The sequence below is a fragment of the Elephantulus edwardii genome, unplaced genomic scaffold (assembly GCF_000299155.1).
Source record: "Elephantulus edwardii isolate Elephantulus edwardi_28Jun2011 unplaced genomic scaffold, EleEdw1.0 scaffold00026, whole genome shotgun sequence".
Lineage (NCBI taxonomy): Eukaryota > Metazoa > Chordata > Mammalia > Macroscelidea > Macroscelididae > Elephantulus > Elephantulus edwardii.
Window position 1 is genome coordinate 9,319,651 of NW_006399776.1, and position 23,308 is coordinate 9,342,958.

General features: G+C 41.6%; 1 protein-coding gene across 4 annotated transcripts in view; it reads left to right on the top strand.

The window, feature by feature from the left end:
• The window catches only part of RASGRP1 (RAS guanyl releasing protein 1 (calcium and DAG-regulated)), a 108,791-nt gene that overhangs the window by 62,634 nt on the left and 22,849 nt on the right, over positions 1-23,308 (top strand). For all 4 annotated transcript variants that reach the window (XM_006883032.1, XM_006883034.1, XM_006883035.1 and 1 more), the window contains exons 3-6: positions 8,410-8,515; positions 18,400-18,462; positions 19,343-19,474; positions 22,044-22,197. In XM_006883032.1, the coding sequence (XP_006883094.1) occupies positions 8,410-8,515; positions 18,400-18,462; positions 19,343-19,474; positions 22,044-22,197 (455 nt within the window). The remainder of the gene's footprint in view (positions 1-8,409; positions 8,516-18,399; positions 18,463-19,342; positions 19,475-22,043; positions 22,198-23,308) is intronic.

Sequence of the window (23,308 nt, forward strand, 5' to 3'; positions counted from 1 at the left end):
TGCCACTGTTGCAGAATGGGACTGTCCTTGGGGTTGGGGAGAGACTGAGTAGGATGGGTTCAATAATGTATACTGCACTGAAACCTTTGTGAACTTAACGAAACTTATAGAAAGGCATTAGGTCTTTTGTTCATGGAGTCACTATGAGTCATGCTCAGCTCGACAGCAGTTAACTTACCGTGAGACACTGTATAGAAAGTTGGGGTAGAAGCTATCTAAAGTTTCACTGTGAGATTCTGTGATTCCAGTGAAGTTGTCTAATGGTGAGAAACAGGCTATTGACTCATGAAGTGACTGTCCAGGAGTCACATGGCTTTTCTGTCAGCTTTGTGAACAAATGGGCCACATGTTGTGTGGGTCTTTCCTGTTCTGCTTTAGCAGCATGTATTAATCCCCAAGTCGAGTACTAGAGTATGTAAGATTGACATTTTGTACCTCACTGAGGTTTCAGCCTGTTAAGAAAAATCTTTTCCCTAAAGTGTGAAGAAAACCAGATGGGCCTAGAGAAAACTATATACACTTTTTATTTTGCACTGCACATTTTATTATAATTTTTAACATGACATGCTACACTTTTAAAAGTCTAGAGATGCAATTCCAGCTCTCTGCACATTTCATTTTAATATTTTTGTCTTCTTAAGCTGCCCTTTGAAATGTCCTGTTCTGCTCTTTACTTCAGCATGTTTTCCCATTGCTTTGGCTTCTTGACACTCTAGTACAATTTTTAGAGTCTCTTCTGACATCCATTTCAGTTTTTTCTTTCTTCTAGACCAGGAAGCTATGGTGTGAACAGAGCAGGGGAACACTGCACAGGTTAGAATTAGGAAGAGAGCACGTCAGGGTTGTATTCTATCTCCATACCTGTTCAATCAGTACGCTGAGCAGATTATTGGAGAGGCTGGACTCTAGGAGGTGGAAAGTGGAATCAGAATCAGAGGGAGACTAATAAATAACTTGCATTATGCAGATGACACAACTTTGCTTGCTGAAAGTAAGGAGGACTTGAAGCACTTATCACAGAAGATCAAGAAACGCAGCCTTCAATATAGATTGCATCTCAATGTCAAGAAAAGATTTTTACCACTGGACTGATAGGCAACATCTTGATGGATGGAGAAGAAATTGAAACTGTTGACAACTTCATCTTGCTTGGATCCATAATTAACACCCATGGCACCAACAAGTCAGGAAATCAGGAGACACATTGCACTGGGAAAGTCTGAAGTTAGGGAGGGACCTCTCCAAATTATTGAGGAGTAATGATGTCAGTTTGAGGACTAAGGTGCATCTGATTTGGGTCATAATCTTTCTGATCACTTGTTATGCATCTGAGAGCTGGACAATGAATAAGGATGACAGAAGAAGAATTGACACTTTGGAGCTGTGGTGTTGGAGAAGAACACTGAACATTTCATGGACTGCCAAAAGAGCAAACAAACATGTCTTAGAGAGAGTGTAGCCAGAGAGGAGACAAAGATAATGAGGCTTTGCATAACATACTTCATGCATGTTACTAAGAGAGACTATTCCTTTAAGAGGGACATGATGTTAGGAAGAGTGGAGGGTTGGTGAAGGAAATGAAGATCCTCAAGCAAGTGGACTGACACAGTGACTGCTGCAATGGGCTCTAATGTGTCAGGAAGTGTGAGGAGGGTGCAAGACAGGATAGGCGTTCTATCTGTTTTTCATAGAGTCAGTATGGGTCGTGCTCGACTCGATGACATGACACCCAACAACAACAACACAAAAATGCAAAGAAAATTAAATAGTAATTTAAGAAGCAGGAGTGACATCCACTTCCTAAATAACATGCCTCCAGAAACTCTATGAACTTTGAAAAATGTTGATAGTTGTAGAGGGGCTTCAAGGCCTTTTGTTCATAGGGTTGCTATGAGCCGTGCTCGACTTGAAGGCAATCAACAACAACATAGTTATTATATAAAAATATCAAAATCCAGCAGACGGAAGGTAGAGTCCCCTTGACCACTTTGAAAATATAACTTTAAAAGGGAAGCTCTTCCCCCAAAAGAAGGGAACATTATATTGTGTGATGTTACATTGTGTAACAGAGCTCTGATGGTGTAGTAGGCTAAGTATTGCTTTACTAAGCAAAAAGTTAGCAGTTCAAATCCACCAACTATTTATTCTACAGGAGAAAGAAGAGGCAGTCTCTTCTCATTAAAATGTCCAGCCTCAGAAAACTAATTGAAAGGCACCATGAGTCAAAATCAATTCTCCTTCATCAAAATCAACCTCAGCAATAGGTTTGGTGATATTTTGTTTTGTAGTATAAGATGAGGGAAGGCAGGAATTCCATTCTTGATGAGCTTGTGTAAAATTTGAAGGCACAGAAATGATGATGGAGACATTTGTGAGGGGAAGGGCAAGTAAGTGCATCAGGAACTGGAAAGAGAGAAGAAATGGAGTTCTGAACCTCCATGGAGGGATGAAGCATGACTCCCTGCTCTTCCTCACACCCGTTCTTCACCTCCCCTCGCTGAGTGAGTCATCCCTCCTGGCCTTACTTTACTACCATTTGCCAACCTTCACCCCCACAGAGAACATGCAAGCATTAACAAGCCACAGAGTGGGAAGGGCACTGAAACTCCGTAGGAGAAAAGGTGTAAGGGAAAAGCGAAGTGTGAATGTGACTGTGAACTTTGGCACAGCACCTCAGGTTCTTAGCTTAAAGGCAACTTTAATGAGCAATATCGATTTGTAAACGAAGGCTTAATAAACATTTTCAGAAATCACCAGAGTACAAAAGCTATTCAGTTAAATGTGTTTTGGCCCCAACCCAATATCTCAGTGGCATCTCTTAGATATTGTTGCCTTGGGAACTGGCAAAGGCCTTAGAGCTCATCAACTTTGTTGTTGTTGTTATGTGCTGTTGAGTCACTTGTGACTCACTGAATCAAAATCATCAACTTTAGCCTTCATTAAACACTTGAATCCTCTATTCTGATAAATGGTCATCCAGCGTGCAGCTAGACTTGCTGTTTTGTACCATAGAGAAGGCACCGAGCGATAGCTGGTCCTTCAGCGGGTTTTCAGAGGCAGTTAATCACACAGGAGGAGATTCCCCATCCTTTTTCTGCTAAGCAGCTGGTGGCTTCGAACCAAGTGTCTTTGGGATTGCAGCACAGCTTCTTGTCACTAGGCCAACCAGAGATCCTTGAAACTAGACTTAGTGGAAAGAATAGGGGTTCTGGGATCAAACAGACATGAGGTCATATCCTAGCTCCCTGATTCACTGTCTCTAAACCATGATGAATTCCCAAATCTTGCTAAGCTTTCATTTCTTCAACTGTAAATTGTGAATCGTATCAACATTGCGCACTTGTTGTGCTAAACAGAAATATTGTCAAAGGGCGTAGCACACTTGTTACTATTTAGTAGAATGTTAGTAATGCAGGAGAAAGGTGGGCAATCTCCTCTCGTGCGGTTCATAGTCACTGAAAACGCACTGGAGATGAGCTATAAATTGAGCAGTAATTCAACCGTACAACTCTGAGTTGGGTTTTAATAACCATTTGCTGCTATAGTAATTACAAAAGTGATTTTTTTAATGTGTCTCTCCAAATGAACAATCTCCTTAGCAGGAAGGATGGTAAAACTTATGGTCACATATTTTGGGCATGTTTTCAGGAGGGACCAGTCCTTAGGAAAAAACATACTGCTGGGGGAAATTGGAGGGTCAGAGAAGAAGAGGAAGAGCTCCCCTTCTTCAGAAAATTAATTGGCACGGTGACTGTAACAATGGGTGTGATCATGTGAGAGATTGTAGGGACGGGGCAAGAACGGGCAAGGGTCAGGTCTGTTGTTCAGTCGACTAGACAGCGCTTCACAACGGCTCCTCTTGCATATTTCTGTGGTGAGAAAGCTGCTCTCATTGGATCATCATAAAGGTTAGAATTCTCTGCCACATGTTAAACCCGTTTATGCCCCTCTATCAGCTCTGCCTCTGCTTCTTTGGCCTTGTAGAGCAAGTGTAAATCTTTCCCCAAACAGAAGAAATACAATAGCACAAAAAACCCACCTCAAATATATGAGACTATCTCATAGTCTACCCCGAAGTAAACCCATGAATTCTTCCATATCCGATGAATTAATCTCAGCCCAGATACGTCCATGCGTCTTTTCCACAGATATAACCAACCATCTATGGGAAAATGCTGGCCAGTCACAAAGGAAGCTGAGATAGCAAGTTGCAGATCCTGTCCATACTGAATAAGCCTGGATCTGTTTCCCTAACTCTTGAGAAAATTGTAATACATATGCTATAATGATATTTCACAGTTTCTCCGGAGTGTTCGGGAATAAGTATGTTAAGCATATGGCCCCACTTAAAGGTTTTAGGAGCTCACTCCTGGCTGCTGGGTGGAGAATAGACTAAATGGACAATACTGGAAACAGGAAGATCAATTAGGCCATTGCATCATGAGATAGAGAAAAAGACAGGTGTAAGAGATATTTTGAAAGTAGAACAAAGACTTGCTAATGGAATGGATGTAAGACAAAGTAGGAAATTGAATGGTTGGTGGTGGCATTTCTTAAAATGGAGATGGAGAGGAGAGGAAAGGTCATGGGAAGAAGACACCAGGAATTTTGTTTGTATAAGTGAAGTCTGAAATGCCTGCTTCAAATATCACTTAGATGTTTAACTGGGTATAATAAGTTAGATGCTGCTCAGCATATTAATTGTAGTTCCCAAGGCTGAAGACAATCTAAGTTTGGCAGTGATCTTCCTCTAGGTAGTATGTTAATCAAAGTTCTACTTGAGTTCACCAGGAGTGAGAGAGAATGTTCAGAAATAAATCAGTGGGCAAGGACTAAGTCACAAAGAAGACTGACATTTAAAATCCTAGCAGAGGAAGAGAAGACAGAAAATAAACCCTGAGCAAGTGAGAGAGAGTGGTGTTAGGGGAGCCAAGAGAAGAAAGTGTTTCAGGAAGGAGAAGTAAATTAAGTTGAATACCACTGAGTCATGAAACGAGATGCAGACGGGGAAATAACTCAGTCTGGGTAATTTAAAACTGGTTAGCGAACTTGAAAATAAAATATGTAGTAAAATGTTGGAGGTAGAAAACAGAAGGATAAAAAAAGTGAATGAGAAGTAGAAAAGTGATGATAGTGGAATGTTGCTGGGAAGAGGAAAAGAAATAGAAGGAGGCTTTTGAGGGCTAAGAGTTTGTTTTATTTCCTTTTGTTTTGAGTCTGAGATATTGGGTCATGTTTAAATGCCAGTGAAAGTAAACCAGTAGTGACAGACAAGTTGATTTTGTGGGACAGAAAGTAGATAAATGCAGGGTCCCTGGGAAAATAGCAGACCCAAAAGACACTGGAAAGCCATCCACGGTCACAAGGCACCGCAGGAAGAAGAGTAATGGAGCGATAGTGAGGTGGTGGGTTTGGTGATGGGAAGTTAGCAATACTGTCATTTTATTTAGGTTTTCTCAGTGAGGTCTGACTTTAAGTCATCAGTTGAGCGTGAGCCAGGGTCTCTAATCCAAGCCCTAATGTACGGTGTCCTTAATTTACCATTTGGTACACTTGAGAAAGAATAAAAAGATTAACCTCCTTTGAAGAAGTATTTTAAAGAGCTCTACCTGACAAAGCAATTCCAGTATTCTTTCAACTGATAGTATTCTGTTGAACCATTGAAGGTCCCGGCGGGAAACAGAAGTCACCGTTTAAATGACGGCATTTTGGTGAAGGCCCTGCATAGAGACGACAGTGGGGTGATGAGATGTTGCCCCCAGAGGCTCTCAGCAGCCTGAGCCATTTCCAGTCGCAGAGCCAAAGAGCCAGGGAGATGATGAATAGTGTTATTAGAATCCTAATCCTGCTATGGAATAAGAAGCCGACCACTGTGATCATTCACTGCGAAGGCGTGTGGTTACTATCAGGGACATCTTGTCAAAGCAGTGAGAGGCTAAGAACGAGCTATCCCCGCTTCTCTCACCTTCCCTCTCGCTGGTGCTTCTCACTGGCTGTATCCAGCTGGCAGTGGAACCCCAAGTGATGTAATATCAGTGGTTCTAGGACAGAGATTAGAGTAACCACCACAGCCTCTGATACTTCATGCCATAAATGTTGAAAAGATTTTGAAAATCATCCTTGGGGGGAACTGGTTATTTTACCCAATGCCAGTGTATAGTGTGTCTATCTTATTTGATACCAGGGGTTTGCAAAACCTAACTAACCATGCTCTTTGAATTGAGTCATCATGGATACTTGTAATCCATAAACAATCTCTAAATGTAATGTCTGTCCACAGTCTTCTCTTTTATTTCTATCCAGAGGCATGTTATTCAAACTATTTAAGCTTTCATTTCAGGCGTCTTCATATTCATAAGACCTTTCCATGAGAAAGCCTAGAAATCATATGCTCGTATGTAAAATTTGCATATTTAATGTTTGACCTGAAATCTCTAAGACTGTACCTTTCACTCTAGTATTACAGATGACACACAATTATATGAACTTTGTTGTTGTTAGATGCTGTCAAGTCATCTGTGACTCATAGCAACTCTGTAAACAAATAGATCTTAACCTTGCCCTGTCTATCCTGTTTCATCCTTACCAACTCTGAGATGTTAGTTAGAGTCCATTGTTAGAGTCATGTCAGTCCATATTGATGGGAGACTTTCTGCTATTCTCTACTTTTTTCCTAGCATGATATCCTTTTCCAAGGGCTGAAATTTTGATAACATGGCCAAAGTAGGCGAATTGCGGTCTCACCTTCTTGCCTTTAAGGAACACTCTAGTGGCACTTCTTCTAAAACAAACTTGTGTATGATTCCTTTGCAATTTCATGGGATAGATAATACTCTTCCTCAGCACCATAACTCAAAGGCATTGATTCTGTTGCCATTCTTATTAATTGTCCAACTTTCAGATGCATGGGAAGTAATTTAAAAGGCCATCACTTGCATCAGGAATACCTTAGTCTCTAAAATGACATTCTTGCTCCTTAGCACTTTGGAGAGGTCCTTGATAGTATGTTACCCAATGCAATACATCTGATTCCTTGTAAATTCAAATAAAATGAAATCATGGGCAGCTTCAATCTTTCCTCTATCTATCATGATGTTGTCTATTGGTTGAATGATGAGGATGTTTGTTTTCTTGATGTTGAGATATAATCCATTTTGAAGACTGTAGCCTTTGATCTTCTGCAGCAGATGTTTCAAATACTCTTCACTTTCAGCAAGTAAGGTTGTGCCATCTGCAAAATGCACGTTGTTGATGAGTCTTTCTCTAGTCCTAATGCGATATTGTTCATATAATCCAGCTTCTCAGATTTGCTCATCACACAGATTGAATAGGCATGGAGAAAGGATACAACCCTGATGCACACCTTCCCTGGTCATAAACCGTGCAATGTTCCCTTGTTCTGTTCAGACAATAACTTCTTGGTCTACGTATAGGTTTTGTATGAGCACAATTAAATGCTCTGGGATTCCCATTTGTCTTAGTGTTAGCCTTAATCTATTATTATCTATGCAGTTAAATGGCTTTACATAGTCAGTGAAACACAGATAACTGTCTTTCTAGAGTTCTCGGCTTTTAGCCAAGTTCCATTTGACATAGCAGTGATATCCCTTGTTTCATAGCCTCTTCTGAATCCAGCTTTAATTTATGGCAGTTCCCTATTGGTGTACTTGTTCTAGTAGTGGGGTTTTTTTTAATAATCTTCAGCAAGATTTTAATTGCATATGGTATTAATATTGTTCTGTATTTCCACTTCTGATGGATCACCTTTTGTGGTAATAAGAACAAGTATGAATCTGTTCCAGTAAGTTGACCAGGTAGTTTTCTCCCAGATATCTTGGCATGTGTAGACTAGTGAGCATGCTCAGGGCTGCATCTGTTTGTTAAAATGTGTCGATTGATATTCTGTAAGTTCCTAGGGTTGTTATTTGCCAGTACCTTCAGTATAGCTTGAACTTCTTCCTTCAAAACCTGGGTCTACTTCTGTTTTCAGCAAATTCTCCTTGTACTGAAACAAGTTTTACCCTTTCCCAAGATTCTACCATTTCAGAGGGAAGGAGGGAGCTTAATCTGCAGGAAGTTACACCTCTAAGCCAAAGGCAGCACCTCTCCGGTGGTTCAAATCCCCTAGTAGGTCTGTGAAAGAAAAATGGGTAGTCTCCTCCTGTGCAGTTTACAGCCTCCCAAAATCCCACTGGAGGGTCATTTATGAGTCTGTTCCATCTCCGTGACTGAGAGAGTGAGAGGGAGGGGGTGGTTGTGGCTGGTTAATGAACAGCAAATGGAAAGTTTGGAAAGAGAACAAAGATGAGAGTAAGGCTAGAAGGGAGGGATGGGGAGTGCGAGGGGCAGAGAGTCCTGGGGGGATGCCAGGGGTTCCGTCTAACCCGGAGGCTCTTTTTGTACCTTCAGATGCAGATGGAAACCTGTGTCGAAGCAACCAGCTGCTGCACGTGATGCTGACAATGCACCGTATTATCATCTCCTCTGCTGAGCTACTCCAGAAACTTATCATCCTATATCCTTTAACGTGCTGCTGGGAAATCCCACAATGGCACCTTTTGAATGAACTCATTCGAAGCTGGTTTAAGTTGGTATTCCTGTCAAACTTCCTTGGAAGTGTGCTTCCATTTTTTATTGGTTTAGAATAAGCCTAAGTGGTGAAAGGGTTCATATGTCCTTTCAAGGGGTATACAGCCTGTACGTGCGTACGTTCACACACACACTTTGTGCATGTACGTCTCTTCTGCTGGAGGTGGCAAATTATTGATGCTGACTGTTCCGAGGGCCAGTCAGAGAAATCAACATGCAAGCATCACCTCCTCTTTCAATATCTCTTGTTAGTAAAAATAAATAAATTTTTAAAATGTTTTTCCTGTCGATTAACCAAAATACATATTCATCCTGTACAAACTGACAAGGATGCAGGCATGACTCAAATGGCAGACTTGGTTCTGGCTTTCCTGTCCAAGTCTTCAGACTTCCCGAGGATATGAGGAAAGCTTCCTGATGTCGCAGCGTCTGGAGAATCTGCTGCGCCTTATTGCTGCAGGCACAGACAGTGACTTTGTGCCAGGCAAGGCCTGCCGGGCTTCCACCTTCCTATGAGGTGTGAATGGAGGAGGGTAAAGAAAACACCTGCCTTCTCCCTCTCACTGATGACTCTATCAGCCAAGGTCCCAAGAAAACAGTGCTGTAGGTGGGTGAGACGGGTTAGCACCTGAGGCCCTGTGCCCTGGTACTGACTCATTGATGACTTGTGGCTGTTCTTTGCCCCCTCATAACTCTTCCATTTTTCACCTTATGGTGCACATAAAATACAAAAGAAGTCAGGACTGAATCTTTTCTCTAGATCTACTCATAAGTCCTTACCTCCCATCTCAAAGGACATACTATGGGTGGAGTACTAGGAAGGTCAACATAATAAGAGGTGCGGCTAATAAGGGGGTGCTTTGTCTACAGAGAATTTAAAAACTGTAATACAACTGACTCAAAGTCTGTCTGCTTTTTATTAAGTCCGTGCACTGGCAATTCTAAACAACATTGGTGATTAAATGCGCCTCCCAGACAAAATTATTTGTTGGCCTCAGTACTAAATTATATGTGAGGTGGAAAGCTCATCTGGGTTCCTCCACATATGGTAGAATGGACCCCACTCTCCCTTCTTAGTCCTTCCCTGATGCACTCACTGGCACAGTACCTGACTCCAAAAGTTAACCTCCTTTCCATCCTAAAGTTGTAAACTCTGCCACATCAATAGTGCTTGTCCCTCAGCTTAAAAATATTAAGATCTCCTGGGCCTAAAAATAAACTCCCAAGCCTGCCTCCCCTTCATTCAATTGTTAGAGTTACAATTTTCATGGACACCTTTCTTAAAATAGCCTGCATTCACTATCTCCAGGCCCTCAACTCCCACTCACTCCTGTTCTCAGCTGTGCCTCTCACCCCGTACTTTCCTCTGATGTCACCAGTGACGTCCTGAGTACCAAGCCCAGCAGCGTTTTCCATCCTTGCTTAAGCTGACCTCCCAGAACATCAGACCTTTACTGACACCCCCCTGCTTGTCCACACTCTCCCTCTACAGCTCCAGGACAACGTGCACACAGCCCTCCTGGCCTGATGGCCATCCCTGGGCATCTTTCCCTCCAGCGTCATCTCTGAGCACCTCTCAATCAAGTGGATAATGTCCTGATTTTCTTCCCACTCCATTTCCTTTCCCTGCGTGGTTTCTCACCAGCATTCACACCTCTGTGCTGATGATTTTCAAGTCTGTATTTCTCTTACTCAAACCATTTTTTTAAAAACATTTGGACTGGTTTGTCTTACAGGCACTTCAGTCTTATTATGTTCAAAACATAACTCATTAACTTTCCACCCCCGTGTCCCAACTGTTGCCCCATTAATTCTGCTCCACCACCTGTATTTTCATCTTCAGTTTCAGTTATCAGTGTCATCATCCATCCAACTGACAAACCAGAAACATCAGAAGTTCTCTTGACTCCTCCCACATGTACCTCCTACACAGCCACACCTAATCCTAGGGATTCGGCTTCAGAAATGACATTCATCTGGTCTCTTCCCTCCATCTTCACTGCACCCTCTTTCCTAGACCTCTGTCCCATACTGGTTTTATCTGTCTAGTTTCAAAATGCACTAGTCAGAATTGCCATTTAAAGGATGAATGAGAAAGAAAGAAAGAAAAACTACCTAAAAGTCACCATGCTGCTTTCATATACATGCATACCTCGGAGATGTCTTGGATTCAGTCCCAGATCACCTCAAAAATGGGTGACCTTGGAGGACATTTTGCTGAGTGAAATATCCCAGTTACAAAAGGACAAATACTGCATAATGCCGCTGTTATAAAACAGGACTGACCTGGAGGTTGGGGGAAATTTAAGAAAAGAGAGGGTAAATAATGTACACTGCATTGGAAACAGATGAGGAATAGAACTGCTTAAAAGTAATATATGATTAGGTATTATTTGCAGGATAACCGTCCAGAATAAGAGCTTGCATAGTAAAGTGGACTGACATTAGGGCTGATTGTACAACAATTAAAGACTTTTTTTTCAAAGAGAAACATGAACTGGGGGGTGGCAGGCAGGAAGGAAAATGTGCAACGATGAATGAATGGAAATCCAAGTTCTGTATACTTTCATTAAAAATTTCTTTTTAGAAGTAAATATTGCAATAAAGCAGGTCACACAAATTATTTTGTCTCCCAGTCCATATAAAAGTTAGGATCACACTATATTGTAGTCAGTGAAGGGAGCAGTAGCATTATAAGAAGGTTTGGAATATTGCTAAAGTTATCAAAATGTGGCACAGAGATATGAAGTAAGTGCATGCTGCTAGGAAAAGGGAGCCTATAGACTAGCTGTATGCAGGGGCACAAACCTTCGACTTGTGAACAATATGGTCTTTTCAAAGTGCAATAAAACAAAGTAGATTGTCTCCACTCAGCTGTAATTAGGCAGAAGTGTTTCAGGCCGAAGTGCCTTCCACTTTTACAAAGGAAGAAGAATGAAAATCTCAGCAGTTAGAACAGCAAACTCCCTCCAGTCCAAAAGCCACATGACTCTCAAAGTTACTTTCCTTAAAAAGCAAACTGAATAGACCGTCACTTCAGAGCCTTTCTAGACCACAGGTTAATTTCAGACCCCTTGGCTCAGGAGGCACAGGCCTCCATGGTCTGTCCCCAGGAGGTCCCCCTGCTTCGTCCTGTACCTCAGAAACCCTTCCCTCTTTATTGAACTTCGCAGCACGCCAGGCATAATAGGTTTTTAAAAAATTGTTGTGTGTGGAGTACAGTTTCCTCCTCCTCTGCTTAGCAGATTTTCTCTTTTTCAGACCTTTCTGTGAAGATTTCTCTTACTAATATTGGTCCTATTACTTTTTTAAAAGAATCTGCTCTAACCCTGCGTACACCATATTCTAACTCACCTGTTTACTAGTCTGTCTTTCCACTAGACTGTTCTTCAAGGGTAGGACCAAGGCTTGTCTCGTTCTCTAGAATACACATCAGTGGCCATCTCATGATTGTGGTTGTGGTTGTGGTTGTGGCTGTGGCTGTTAATTGTCATAACCGGCTTATGATGGCCTTCTGCATATCGGAATGAAATAGTGCCCAGTCCTGCAAGATCTCGCCTCACAGTTATTTAGTTGCTGTTGAGTCACCTGTGACTCATGGAGCCCCCTTGTGTTACAGAGTGGAATTGTTTCCTGCTGGTAGGGTCAATACATGTTGGATTATTAGATGCAGATAGTATACTATTACTATATCTTGAGATACTTTTTATTCACCACTCAAAACTTCCCTGTGAGGAATCTGGGGTTTTGTGCTCCAGTTTTACTCACATTAAGAAGTATTTGTGGTAAGAGATTCTAAGAAGAGAACATGAAGTAAGACTTCCTGTAATAGAAACCCAGGTTAAATATGAAAGCAAAACAGTAGTTCTTTGGTTTTTTTCCCCTTCTTCACACTTACTTTCCCTATTCGCAGGCCTGGTAGTAATAGAATAATTAGTTAAATAAGCTCGTATGGTTTTCCTATTTTTCCATTATTAAAAGAGGAAAATAATTGAAAAGCATGTTTTGAATAGTTTGGATTTTTTAAAATCACAGAATTACATCAGTCTGTCATAGACACAGAACTGACAAAAAAATATAAAGGTGTGGAGTTTGCAACTTTCAGGAAGGAATGGCGTTTTCCCCAGATCAGGCCCCTGACCTTCTTGTTACTTGCCTATTTCTGGCTTGTGTTGCGTGTGTGTTTCATCTCCTATAGCTGAGAATGCAGTTGCCTGTGCTGTGAAGGAGATAGTCTATAGCACATACCCCCTGGGTGTCCCAGACACTCGGCACTCACCTGTAGAATAACTGGGTTTACACAGATGCCACAGGCCCAGATACAGCGAGCAAGCACTCAGAGTGGACATTCACAGGGCAAGATAGGTGATGGTGGAGGAAGATAACACTCTCCAGGCAATGTTGAGTTAATGGATTCACAGTAGTTTTTAAAAAGAAATGTGTTTATTATGCTTTCATTCTTTTCAGAGAAAGAAAAAAGGTCAAGACATCAATCAAATGTTAAAAATATAGACAGAGTAATACTTCTCTCCAAAGAACCTTATACTTGAGTCTCTCTGAATCAAAGTATATATTTTCTTCTTAATTGTCTGGACTGAGGAAATGTAACATCATCCAATTTTCATGTTTATCATTTGTACCCAAGAAAAATGGCCGTCAGAACATTTAAATCTATGAAATGTGCCAGTTACTTGGGCTTATTTTCATTGTTATTACCTTTGTTGATGTATTCTGTTTTAGTTTGGTTTTGATGTTCTCAAAGAGACTTTTAAAGCAGTAAAACTAGTCAGAGTTAAATTATTAAAATTAGAGTTAATTAAAAGAACAAATCTAATAACCATAGTTCTTTAGGGTTTTTAAATTTAGCTTGCAAATCTCATTATTCTTTCTATATCTTAACATGCTTCAGCAAGCATTTTTAGTCTGGAAATATGCTTAGTTGATTTGAATAATGATAATTAATTAGAGATTTTAAAATTGTTTTAAAGTACAATACAAATGTAACATCTTAGATTATTTTTAGATGCCTTCCTGAATTCTAAGTAATTTTCTAGCTCTAATAGACTAAGATTATAAACAGTAACATGATCTTAGATGTTCCAAAGCTATGCATAAACTTAAGATTTCCATTTAAAACTACAAGTCTATATCACTTAATTACATATTCTAAATTGAAGTTGTAAGACTATCACTCTAATACGCTTTTAAATATTACTGGCATACAACATTTCAAAATGCACATATGCCTTTGTAATAAAAAAAAAGGCCAGGACTATAATTATAACTCTAAACTTTTCTGTACTCTGACTTTTTCAAAGGTTAAAACTTAAGCATTCCCACCCAAGGAAAACCAGCCCTACCCTTTCATTGAAATCTCTGCTGGCTGCCCACTGTCTGTTATGTTGTGGTTGTGAGTTGTCAAGTCAGTTCCAACTCATAGTGACCCCTTGTGGCACAGTAGCATAGCACCGTCAATTTTTCTTGACTGTAGTCTCTACATGAATAGATTAGTAGATCTTTATCCCAGTGAGCCACTGGATGGCTTTAAATCACCCCCGTGTCAGTCAGCGCTACCCAGGGCCCATTTTTTTTTTTTACCCAGGGCCCATTTTATGGCTATTTTTTCACAGGAGTAAACTGCCACATCTTTGTCCCACAGAGTTGCAGGGAGATTGAACGGACCTGTTGGTTAGCAGTTGAGGCCCTGATCCAGGCCATGGTCTTCTCAGCTGCTTGCTGTGCACCTGAGAGTGGGACAATGAATAAGGAAGCCAGACGAAAATCGATGCCCTAGAGCTGTGGTCCTGGAGAAGAGTACTGAACATACCATGGCCTGCCAAGAGAACAGTTCTCTCCTGGAGAGGGTGAAACCATGTTGCTTCTTGGAGGCGAGGACTTGAAACTCTGCCTCACATACTTGGGGCATGTTGTCAGAAGGGTCCAGTCTTTGGAGAAGGACATTATACTTGGAAGGGTTGAGGGTCAGTGCAGGAGAGGAAGACACTGGATAAAATTGATCGACACAGTAAGGAATAGGGTCAGGTGTGTCAGAGATGGTGAAGTTGACCCAGGACAGGGCAAGGTTCAGAGCCGTTGTTCCTAATAAGATTGCCATACATCATAGTTGAGTAGACAGCACATAACAACAACAGCAGCCATGTGAGTAATTATAGACACAGTTGGGTACAATGGTAAGAATCTGTATCATCAGAATATTTCAGAATGACATTTCTGAGAAGATGAAATAACAGCAATATCCCAGCTGATGTTTTTCGGGACAGAGTAGGAGCTGGAACTCTTTACTATGATGGTTTTTTTCTGTGTCTTTGAAGTTTCCTACTTCCGAAAGCATGCAGTCTTGCCACTTTTCTATCACTCTCTACAGTCTGTTTCTGCTGTTCTTAGGTTAGTCAACTACAATTCAGAGCAACACTGGGAACAGCAGATCTGAGCCCTATGCTATCCTGGACTGTCATCACCCATCTCCAGCATGCCCAAGCCCGTTGTTAGTCTCTGCATCAACCCATCTGCTCGAGGGTCTACCTCTCTTTCACTGGCTTTCCCTAGTATGATATGCCCCCTCCACACCATGGACTAGCTCCTCCTGACACATGCCCAAAGTATGTCAGACAAAGCTAAACTATCCCTGTCTCCAAGGAGCACCCTCGCTACACTCCCTCAACGACAGATTTGGCCTTTTGGCAGTCCACGGGATATTCAGTACTTTTTGCCAACACAAGACAAAGGCATTGATTCTTTTTTGTCTTCTTTATTCATTGTCTACTGCTGCTGTTGTTGTTATGTGCCATCAAGTCGCTTGCAACTCATAGTGACCCTATGTACAACAGCCCTAAACCCTGCACTATCTTGTGCCAATCTTATTGTCTCCAACACACCTACCCCCATTACCCCAGTCACTGAATCAATACATCTCATCAAGGGTCTTCCTCTCCTGCACTGTCCCTCCACCCTCCCAAGCATGACGACCCTCTTCAAGGACTGGTCGCTCCTTGCAACATGTCCAGAGTATGTCAGACGAAGCATCAGAATCCTTGCCTCCCAGGAGCAGCCTGGTTTCACCCTCTCCAGGATGAACCTGTTTGTTCTCCTAGTAGTCCATGGTATATTCAATACTCTACTCCACCACCACAGCTCAAAGGCATCACTTCTCCTTCTATCATCCCTAGTCATTGTCCAGCTCTCTGTGATGCATAGTAAGTGATTGCAAAGACCATGGTCTGTATCAGGCACACATAGTCTCTAGACTGGCTTCACTGCTCTTCAGTACTTTGGAGAGGTCTCTAACAGCAGACTTTCCCATTGCAATATGTCTTTTCATTTGCTGCTGCTGGTGCCAAGAGTTGACTCTGGAGCCAAGCAAATTAAAGCTGTGAACAATCTCAATTTCTTCACCATCAATTGTGATGCTGCCAATTTGCCCAGTGGTGAGAATCTTTGTTTTCTTGATATTGAGCCTCAATCCATATTGAAAACTTCAGCCTTTAACCTTCTGCAGCAAGCACTTCAGGTCCTCCTGAGTTTCAGCAAGCAGGATTGTGTCATCTGCATAACGCAGATTGTTGATGAATCTTCCTCCAATTCTGATACAACATTTCTCCTCATACAGCCCAGCCTTTCGGATAATCTGTTCTGCATACAGGTTGAAAAAGTATGGAGATAGGACACATCCATGGCATACACCCTACCCAATTTTGAACTATGCAGAGTTTCCTTGCTCTGTTCGACTGGCTCCTGGTCTAAGTATAGGTTTCGCATAAGAACAGTCAAATGTTCTGGGATTCCCATTCTTCTCAGAGTCAGCCACAGTTTGTTGTGATCCACACAGTCAAATGCCTTTGCATAATCAATGAAACACAGATAGACGTTCCTCTGGTACTCCCTCCTTTCAACTAAGATCTATCTAACATTAGCTACAATATCTCTAGTCCCACGAGCCCTTCTAAATCCAGCCTGCACTTCTGGTAGTTCTCTGTTGATGTGTTTTCCAGTCATTTTTTGATAATCTTCAGCAGAATCTTGCATGCATGTGATATTAATGATATTGTTCAATAATTTCCAAACTCTGTCGGACCACCTTTCTTTCTTTGGAATGGGAACAAATAGTGGAGAATATTTCCATTTTCCTCTCTTAATAGGTTTTCACTGTGTAAAGGTTCTGGCTTTTACTATAAAAGAAATAATATGCACTTTAGAGTCAAAGGTATGCAAAACAAAACAAAATATGCAAAAGATATGCAAAACCCAATCCACTGATGAACCTCGGTGGATGCTACCGTCTTCTGTCTTTGATTGAAGAATCAGGTTATATGGACTGTGTGTTGTGCAGGATAATGCCTTAAGTTCTCAAAACTATGGTCTAATAACTGTAAAGAAAGCCCGGGTGGCATAGTCCATGGGAAGTTGTGCTGCTACCCTAAATGTGGCTAGTTTGAATCCATTAGTAGCTCCATGGGAGAAAGATGGGGAATCTCTTCCCAGGCGATTCACAGCCTCTAATAACTTGCTGGAGGGTTATCAAAATAAAAGCACCAATACCATTAACTCAAGTGGAATCCAAGTCATAGTGACCCCATAGGACAGAGTAGAACTCCACCGAATTTCCAAGGCTACAGGAAGAGGCTTTTTCATTTTTCTCCCATGGAATGATTAGTGAGTGCAACCTCCCAGGCTTCAAATCAGCAGCCTAAAACTTAACCCACTGCACCACGAGGGCTCCTTGTGAAGGTTACAACCTTGGAAATACTAGGGGACAGTGACACTCTACCCTACAGATCAACTCAGAGACAATGGATTTTTTTTAACTTTTTTTAAAATTTATTTTATTTCATTCTTTTCTGTGTGTACCATCAAATCAGATCTGACTGGTACAGGAGGAGATTGTTCCTCCTTCTCCAGCAGAGCATCTGGTGGATTTGAACCGTGCGCCACTGAGACTGTAGTTGCAGCTTCTTGCCACTAGGCCACCAAAGCTCACCTGGATTTTATAGAGTTTTGTCTGACTTGCCCTCACAACTAAATGGTCATTCTCCTGAGCTCTGTATACATCACAGTTTTCATTCTTGTTATCAATTACCATAACAATCTGTTTGAACCAGGGCTAGCCATGTGAGGAGCATCTGATCCAGGTCAGGGTCTTCTACTTCACCTTCTTTCTACTTCTAGTTTACTGTACAGATTCTTTATCAATCACTAGATGCATTTTTGTGGAAGTCCGAAGGTGCAGTGGTTAAGTCATCAGATGCTAATCAAAAGGTCAGTGGTTTGAACCTATGGGTCACTCTGTGGGAGGAAGATGGAGGCCTGTGCTGCTGTGCAGATGACAGATGGGAATCACAGGGCACGGCTCTACTCTGTCCCATACGGGTCACCTTAAGTCAGAGCTAACTCGATGGCAATGGGGGTTTGTTGTGTTTGTTTTAAAAACATTAGTAAAATCCTGTGCTTTGTAACTGTTCTTATTTGGGTTTCCAGTGTCTTAGGCACAGGAAAGTCCTCCATCGCTTCTTGTAGGTCACCTGTAAAGAGACCTTTCCACAGCTTTGCAGTCCTAGTTCCAGTTCTGCAGGGGAGCTGCTGCAGTGTCCTTCCATAGCCCGTTTCAACCTGTGCTAGATACAAAGTCACTGCCCTGCAGAGCCAACCGTCAGGTTGCTTTTATGCTATGAAAGATAAAACATTTTCCTTGAAAAAAAGTGTAACAAGGGGATCGTTTCCTCAAAGTGTTCCAAAGATGATGAGCTCTTTAGTTTCTGTAACAGAGCCTTCCATTTCCCTTAACCACAGCTCTACCTATAAGGACGCTTTGGCAAAGAATTCGCCAGGGCTTTGCCTGAAGATCTGCTATTTTGTAAGGTAACGTTCTGTGCACCACCACAGAGTATTGTTGAATGAAAAACTGAAGCAGAGGACTCTTAGGTCCTCTTAGGTCCTCCGTGTTCCCCTTGCCTTTCTCTCCCCTTCCCAGTTCATAGAATACTTCTGGACAGATAGGAAAAGGCAGCCCTTCAATAGCAGAAATTACTTAGCAGAGACAGTGAGTGGATTTTTTTTTCCTCATGAGCCTGAGCTTAAATATATCCTCTAAATGTTTTCTTTAGTCTTATTACACTTTTATATCAAACAACAGAAGTGATACTGAGATATCTCTTTGTGGTGGTTGTTATATGTTTATAACCGTAAGTAAGCATATAGCTCATTATAGAACATTTTTAAAATACATTAACGAATATAATTATAATATGAAATAGTCATAATCTGACCTAAAGGAAACCAGTGGTAAGATGTTGATATATGTATTTTCTTTAATATTGGGTTGATGTTTTTTTATGGGTTTTTTTTTCTTAAGAGTTGAAGTCAAATCACATATAAAGTTTTGTGTTGTTTGATAAAATATATGATACTGTGTAAAATGTAATTTGCAAATACCTTGCGTCACTTTTAGACACTTGGTTTGCCTGCATTTGGGTTGTGCCTAACCCTTTGTCCTGCCTCCTTTGGTTATCATGCCTATTATCTTAGCAAACACTTTGAATGTGGTGGCAGCAGTTGGCCAGTGAGTGGTTTCGTGCCTCTGTGCCCCCACCCCAGCCCTTCAAGGAAAGAAAAGAAATCTACATCAGAGTCCTCTTCAAGGGCAACAGATTCCTGATAGGAGCCACCAGACTGACTTTCTTTGTGTTTGATTTTGGATTGTGTTTTTTGTGTGTTTGTTGTCTTAATCCCTCCTTTGTAGGTACTGGATAACAGAATTCTGGATCATGTTTAAAATGGATGCCAGCTTGACCAACATGATGGAGGAGTTTCAGGAGCTGGTGAAAGCTAATGGTGAGGAGTTACACTGCCGCCTAATTGACACAACTCAAATGTGAGTGTCAAGGTTTTGACTAACCTTTGAAACCACCTCCCTTCTGTGATCCTGCTTCAGCCAGGCCTCCTGCTCCCACTCTGCCTGCCTGCCTGCCGCTTTACCACTCCACGTGCTTAACCAAAGGGAAAAGCAGAGCAGCACCCCAGTGAGAGAGCTGGAGGTGACGAACAGTCATGAGCAGAAAAATCTAGTCCCAGTGAAAGGAAGTCTGCTAGCAGTATGTTGGCTGAACATTATCAAGATCACTAGAAACTGAAAGCAAGGTGACAGGACTCACATGTTAGCAGCTAATAGCAGGAGCCGTCCTTGAAATTGGAACCAAGGCTGGGTGGGACTGATGAAACAGATATAAGTGCAGGGTCTGTTCCATTTGAGAATACCTACAAAAACCACTTAATTTCCAGAGCTGAGCAGGATTTTAAGGCTAGTTTAGAGTATTCATTGGATTTCTTATTTATGAGATTGGCAAACCCTCTCTGGCAAAACGTATACTTTTATTTGGGGGAAGGAAGTGAAATCATTGAATGCCAATGTTTTCACATTTTAGGTGCTTTATTTAACTCTGTATCCTGATTAGTTCTGATTGGGAAACTGGTTCAGCAAAGTTGTGCCTGGTGTGGGTTGCACAGCTCGTTAAGGAAGTGACAGGGCAGAGCCTGGACTCACAACTGCTTGCTTACCATGACCACATAGAAATGACTCCAAAATCGCATCCCATGGCCCAAATGAATCCATTTATCAGTTTGTATTTTCTGTACTTCTCTGATTACAATTTTATAATATTAAGGACATTTTTTTCAGAGTAACAATTTCTTCCTTTAAAGTTGGAAAATCTAGATAGAGCTCCAGGCTCTTCTCACACCCAGACCTCCTCCTCACAATGTGCCCCGCTGTGGTTTCCTTCTACCTATATGTTCTACAGTGCATTCTTTAAACATTAGGATATTGCCTGACCAGATATATTTGTGAAATATGAGGTAAACTTTCCTTTGGCAGTGAACCTCGGAATCTGTAATAATCTCCTTGCCCAGCGGGGCTACAGGCTTTGTAACACTTTCCAAACTCATCTGACCAGAGAACTCTCTTAGTAAGAAATAATGCCAATCTGAGAAGCACAGATCTGCACCTTCTGGGTCTCAAAACTGGGTAGTTCCTCTGCTTTCTTATTACATTTGAGCTCCCAGGTTACAGATGTCTGATGTATGGACAACGTCTACATGCCCTTTAAAATTATATAAATATGACCTCACTTTGAAATAACTGAACCAAGTCCTGCTTACAACCGATTCTCCAGCACAGTTAATCTTACTTGCCCAGGCAACTTTTAAAATGTTAACAAGGCTTTAATCTTTTTCTTGCATGAAATTAAGGCTAAATAAGAGCTCTATGTTGTTCTAGTTTACCTACAAATTAGACTAAATTTTATCATGACCTGTGGCACATAGAGGACCCATCTACATTTTCATCTCTGGAGTTTAGTGGGATGCATTTGTCCCACTTTTAGTGTGTGCTGCCACCTGGTGGCACCCTGTATAAATGTGTGACTCCGAAGAACCAGGCTTCATTCCACTAACTCCAGCACTAGCCATCTGTCAGGACGTATGTGTCTCACTAATAGGGAGCTTTGGTGGCTTGGTGGTAAGGAATTGTGCTGCCAATGCAGTGGTATGCTGTTCTAATCCACCAGCTGCTTCATGGGAAAGACAGGAATTCTCCTCTGAAAACCCACTGGAAGGTTGGCTGTGGACCTGTTCTGACTCGACTATACACAGCAACAATGGCATAAAAATTAATAGTACCTTAATAATTGGTTTTTCTTCATTCAAAATATCTTCCATTGCTTAAAACAGCTTTAAGAACAAGAAAAAGGAAAATGCAATTCCATCTTTAAAGGCTTAATGAGGCCCTTTAAGGAATAGACCTCTGTTCCTAACTCAGCGACTGCTTTTATAGGCAACAAACTAAGAAACACAGAGGCTTATTGTGATAAAATATGGAGAGTACACTAGCGTTAGCTTTTGGGTTCATTGGTCACTCTTGTAAATAGGGACATTGAAGAATAATTCCACAGCCATGTCCAGAGTGACAGCATGGCCCCACATGTGATCCCCTGCAGCAAAACACTGAATTTAAGCAAAACCAAGAGGCTACTTCTCTGCTCCACGACCTTGCAATTTCCAGCCAGATAGCAAGTTCCCAACACCCCCACAGGAGTCACTGTGCAAAGGAGGCCTAGAGAGAGCAGCTGCCAGATGTTAGACAAAGCCGAGGAAGCTGTAGTCCATGCCTGGGACTCTGTTCTTCCCATAACCTTAAAGTAAACTCATTCCACCCTGTTCCCCATGCACGCTTGGGAGGATCACTGAAAACCAGCCAGGCTTCCTGGTTGCTGTCATATTAAAAAAAAATCAATTTGGAGAAACTGTTAATGCATTCTTTTAACCAGCGGAAGTAAAGTAATAGTGCTTTATATATTCTTGTGGGAAGTGTTAATGGATTTACTTGTAAAAAGCAATTTTTGGTTGATTTTTTTTTTCTTTCTCTCTTTCATGTTTATCCACAAAAGCAATGCCCGGGACTGGTCCAGAAAGCTTACTCAAAGGATAAAATCAAATACCAGCAAGAAACGGAAAGTCTCCCTTCTTTTTGACCACCTGGAACCAGAAGAGCTGTCAGAGCACCTTACCTATCTTGAGTTCAAGTCCTTCCGAAGGATATCCGTAAGTACCCAGGGGCTAGGAAAACCCTTCCCTGGGAGTTGATGTTTTATTAAATAGCCCATGACTTCTTCACCCTAGAGGCCTCCTCGATGCCAAGGGCCTTACTCAGCACACTGCTTGAATCTAGCCTGTCTGTGCCCTCGGAATTTCTTTGGTTGCTTCTGTTGTACTTTTCCTATCCCCTATCCTCCATGTCTGTCCCACCCTTCAGTCAGGTCACAGCACTCTCAGCACACATAGCTCCCTGTACACAGCATGCTTGTATACACACAGTGTGTACAGCTACACACACATACTACCTTTATCTCTGATAATCGTTGTTGTGGGTGTTGATTGCTGTCGAGTCAAGCACAATTGATAGTGACCCTATGAACAAAAGACATGAAGCCTTTCTAAAACTATTGTCATTTCTCAAGGTTCATAGTTTCCAGAGGCATGTTGCTTAGGAAGTGGATGCCACTCCTGCTTCCAAACCTGTAATATTCATTAGATTCCTAGAAATTAAAAAGAAAACCTTCTTCCAGAAAACAAACTAGCAAACAACAAACAATTGAGGATTTGCCCTCTTAAAAGCTTGAGTTCATTCTTGGCTGAGCTTTGAATGACTCCAGGACATCCCAAAAGTGAAGTAGAGACTCCTGTTTAGCACAGAATACACTTCAGTGCCTGAAGTAGTGCTGACATAGTCCAGCAGCCATACATGATTCTAGCGATAAACTGCATTGACTCAGACCTTGTTAAATGTGGTAAGTAGGCAGAGCCAAAATAACTGGTAGAAAAGATTTCGGTTTGTCATCAGCAACAGAAAGAGTATACAAGTGCATCCTTTCTTCATTGAAATCTTTAAAACTCCATATTTGATATTAAACAACACTGATTGCATACAAGAAAACCTAACCTGTCAGATGACCCTCAATGGCTGATACAGTTTCTGGAAAAAGTAACACCCTTACTCTCCTCTCAGCCATCCTCATCCCTACCAGCAGCTAAAACCTTAAATTTCCCCATAAAACTAGAGGTGGCCTTGTTCTGGATGTTTCTTAGGATGATCTAGTCCCCTGAGTGAGGAGAGGGAGGATGGAGAGATGGCTGAACAAGGTCACACTGCTTA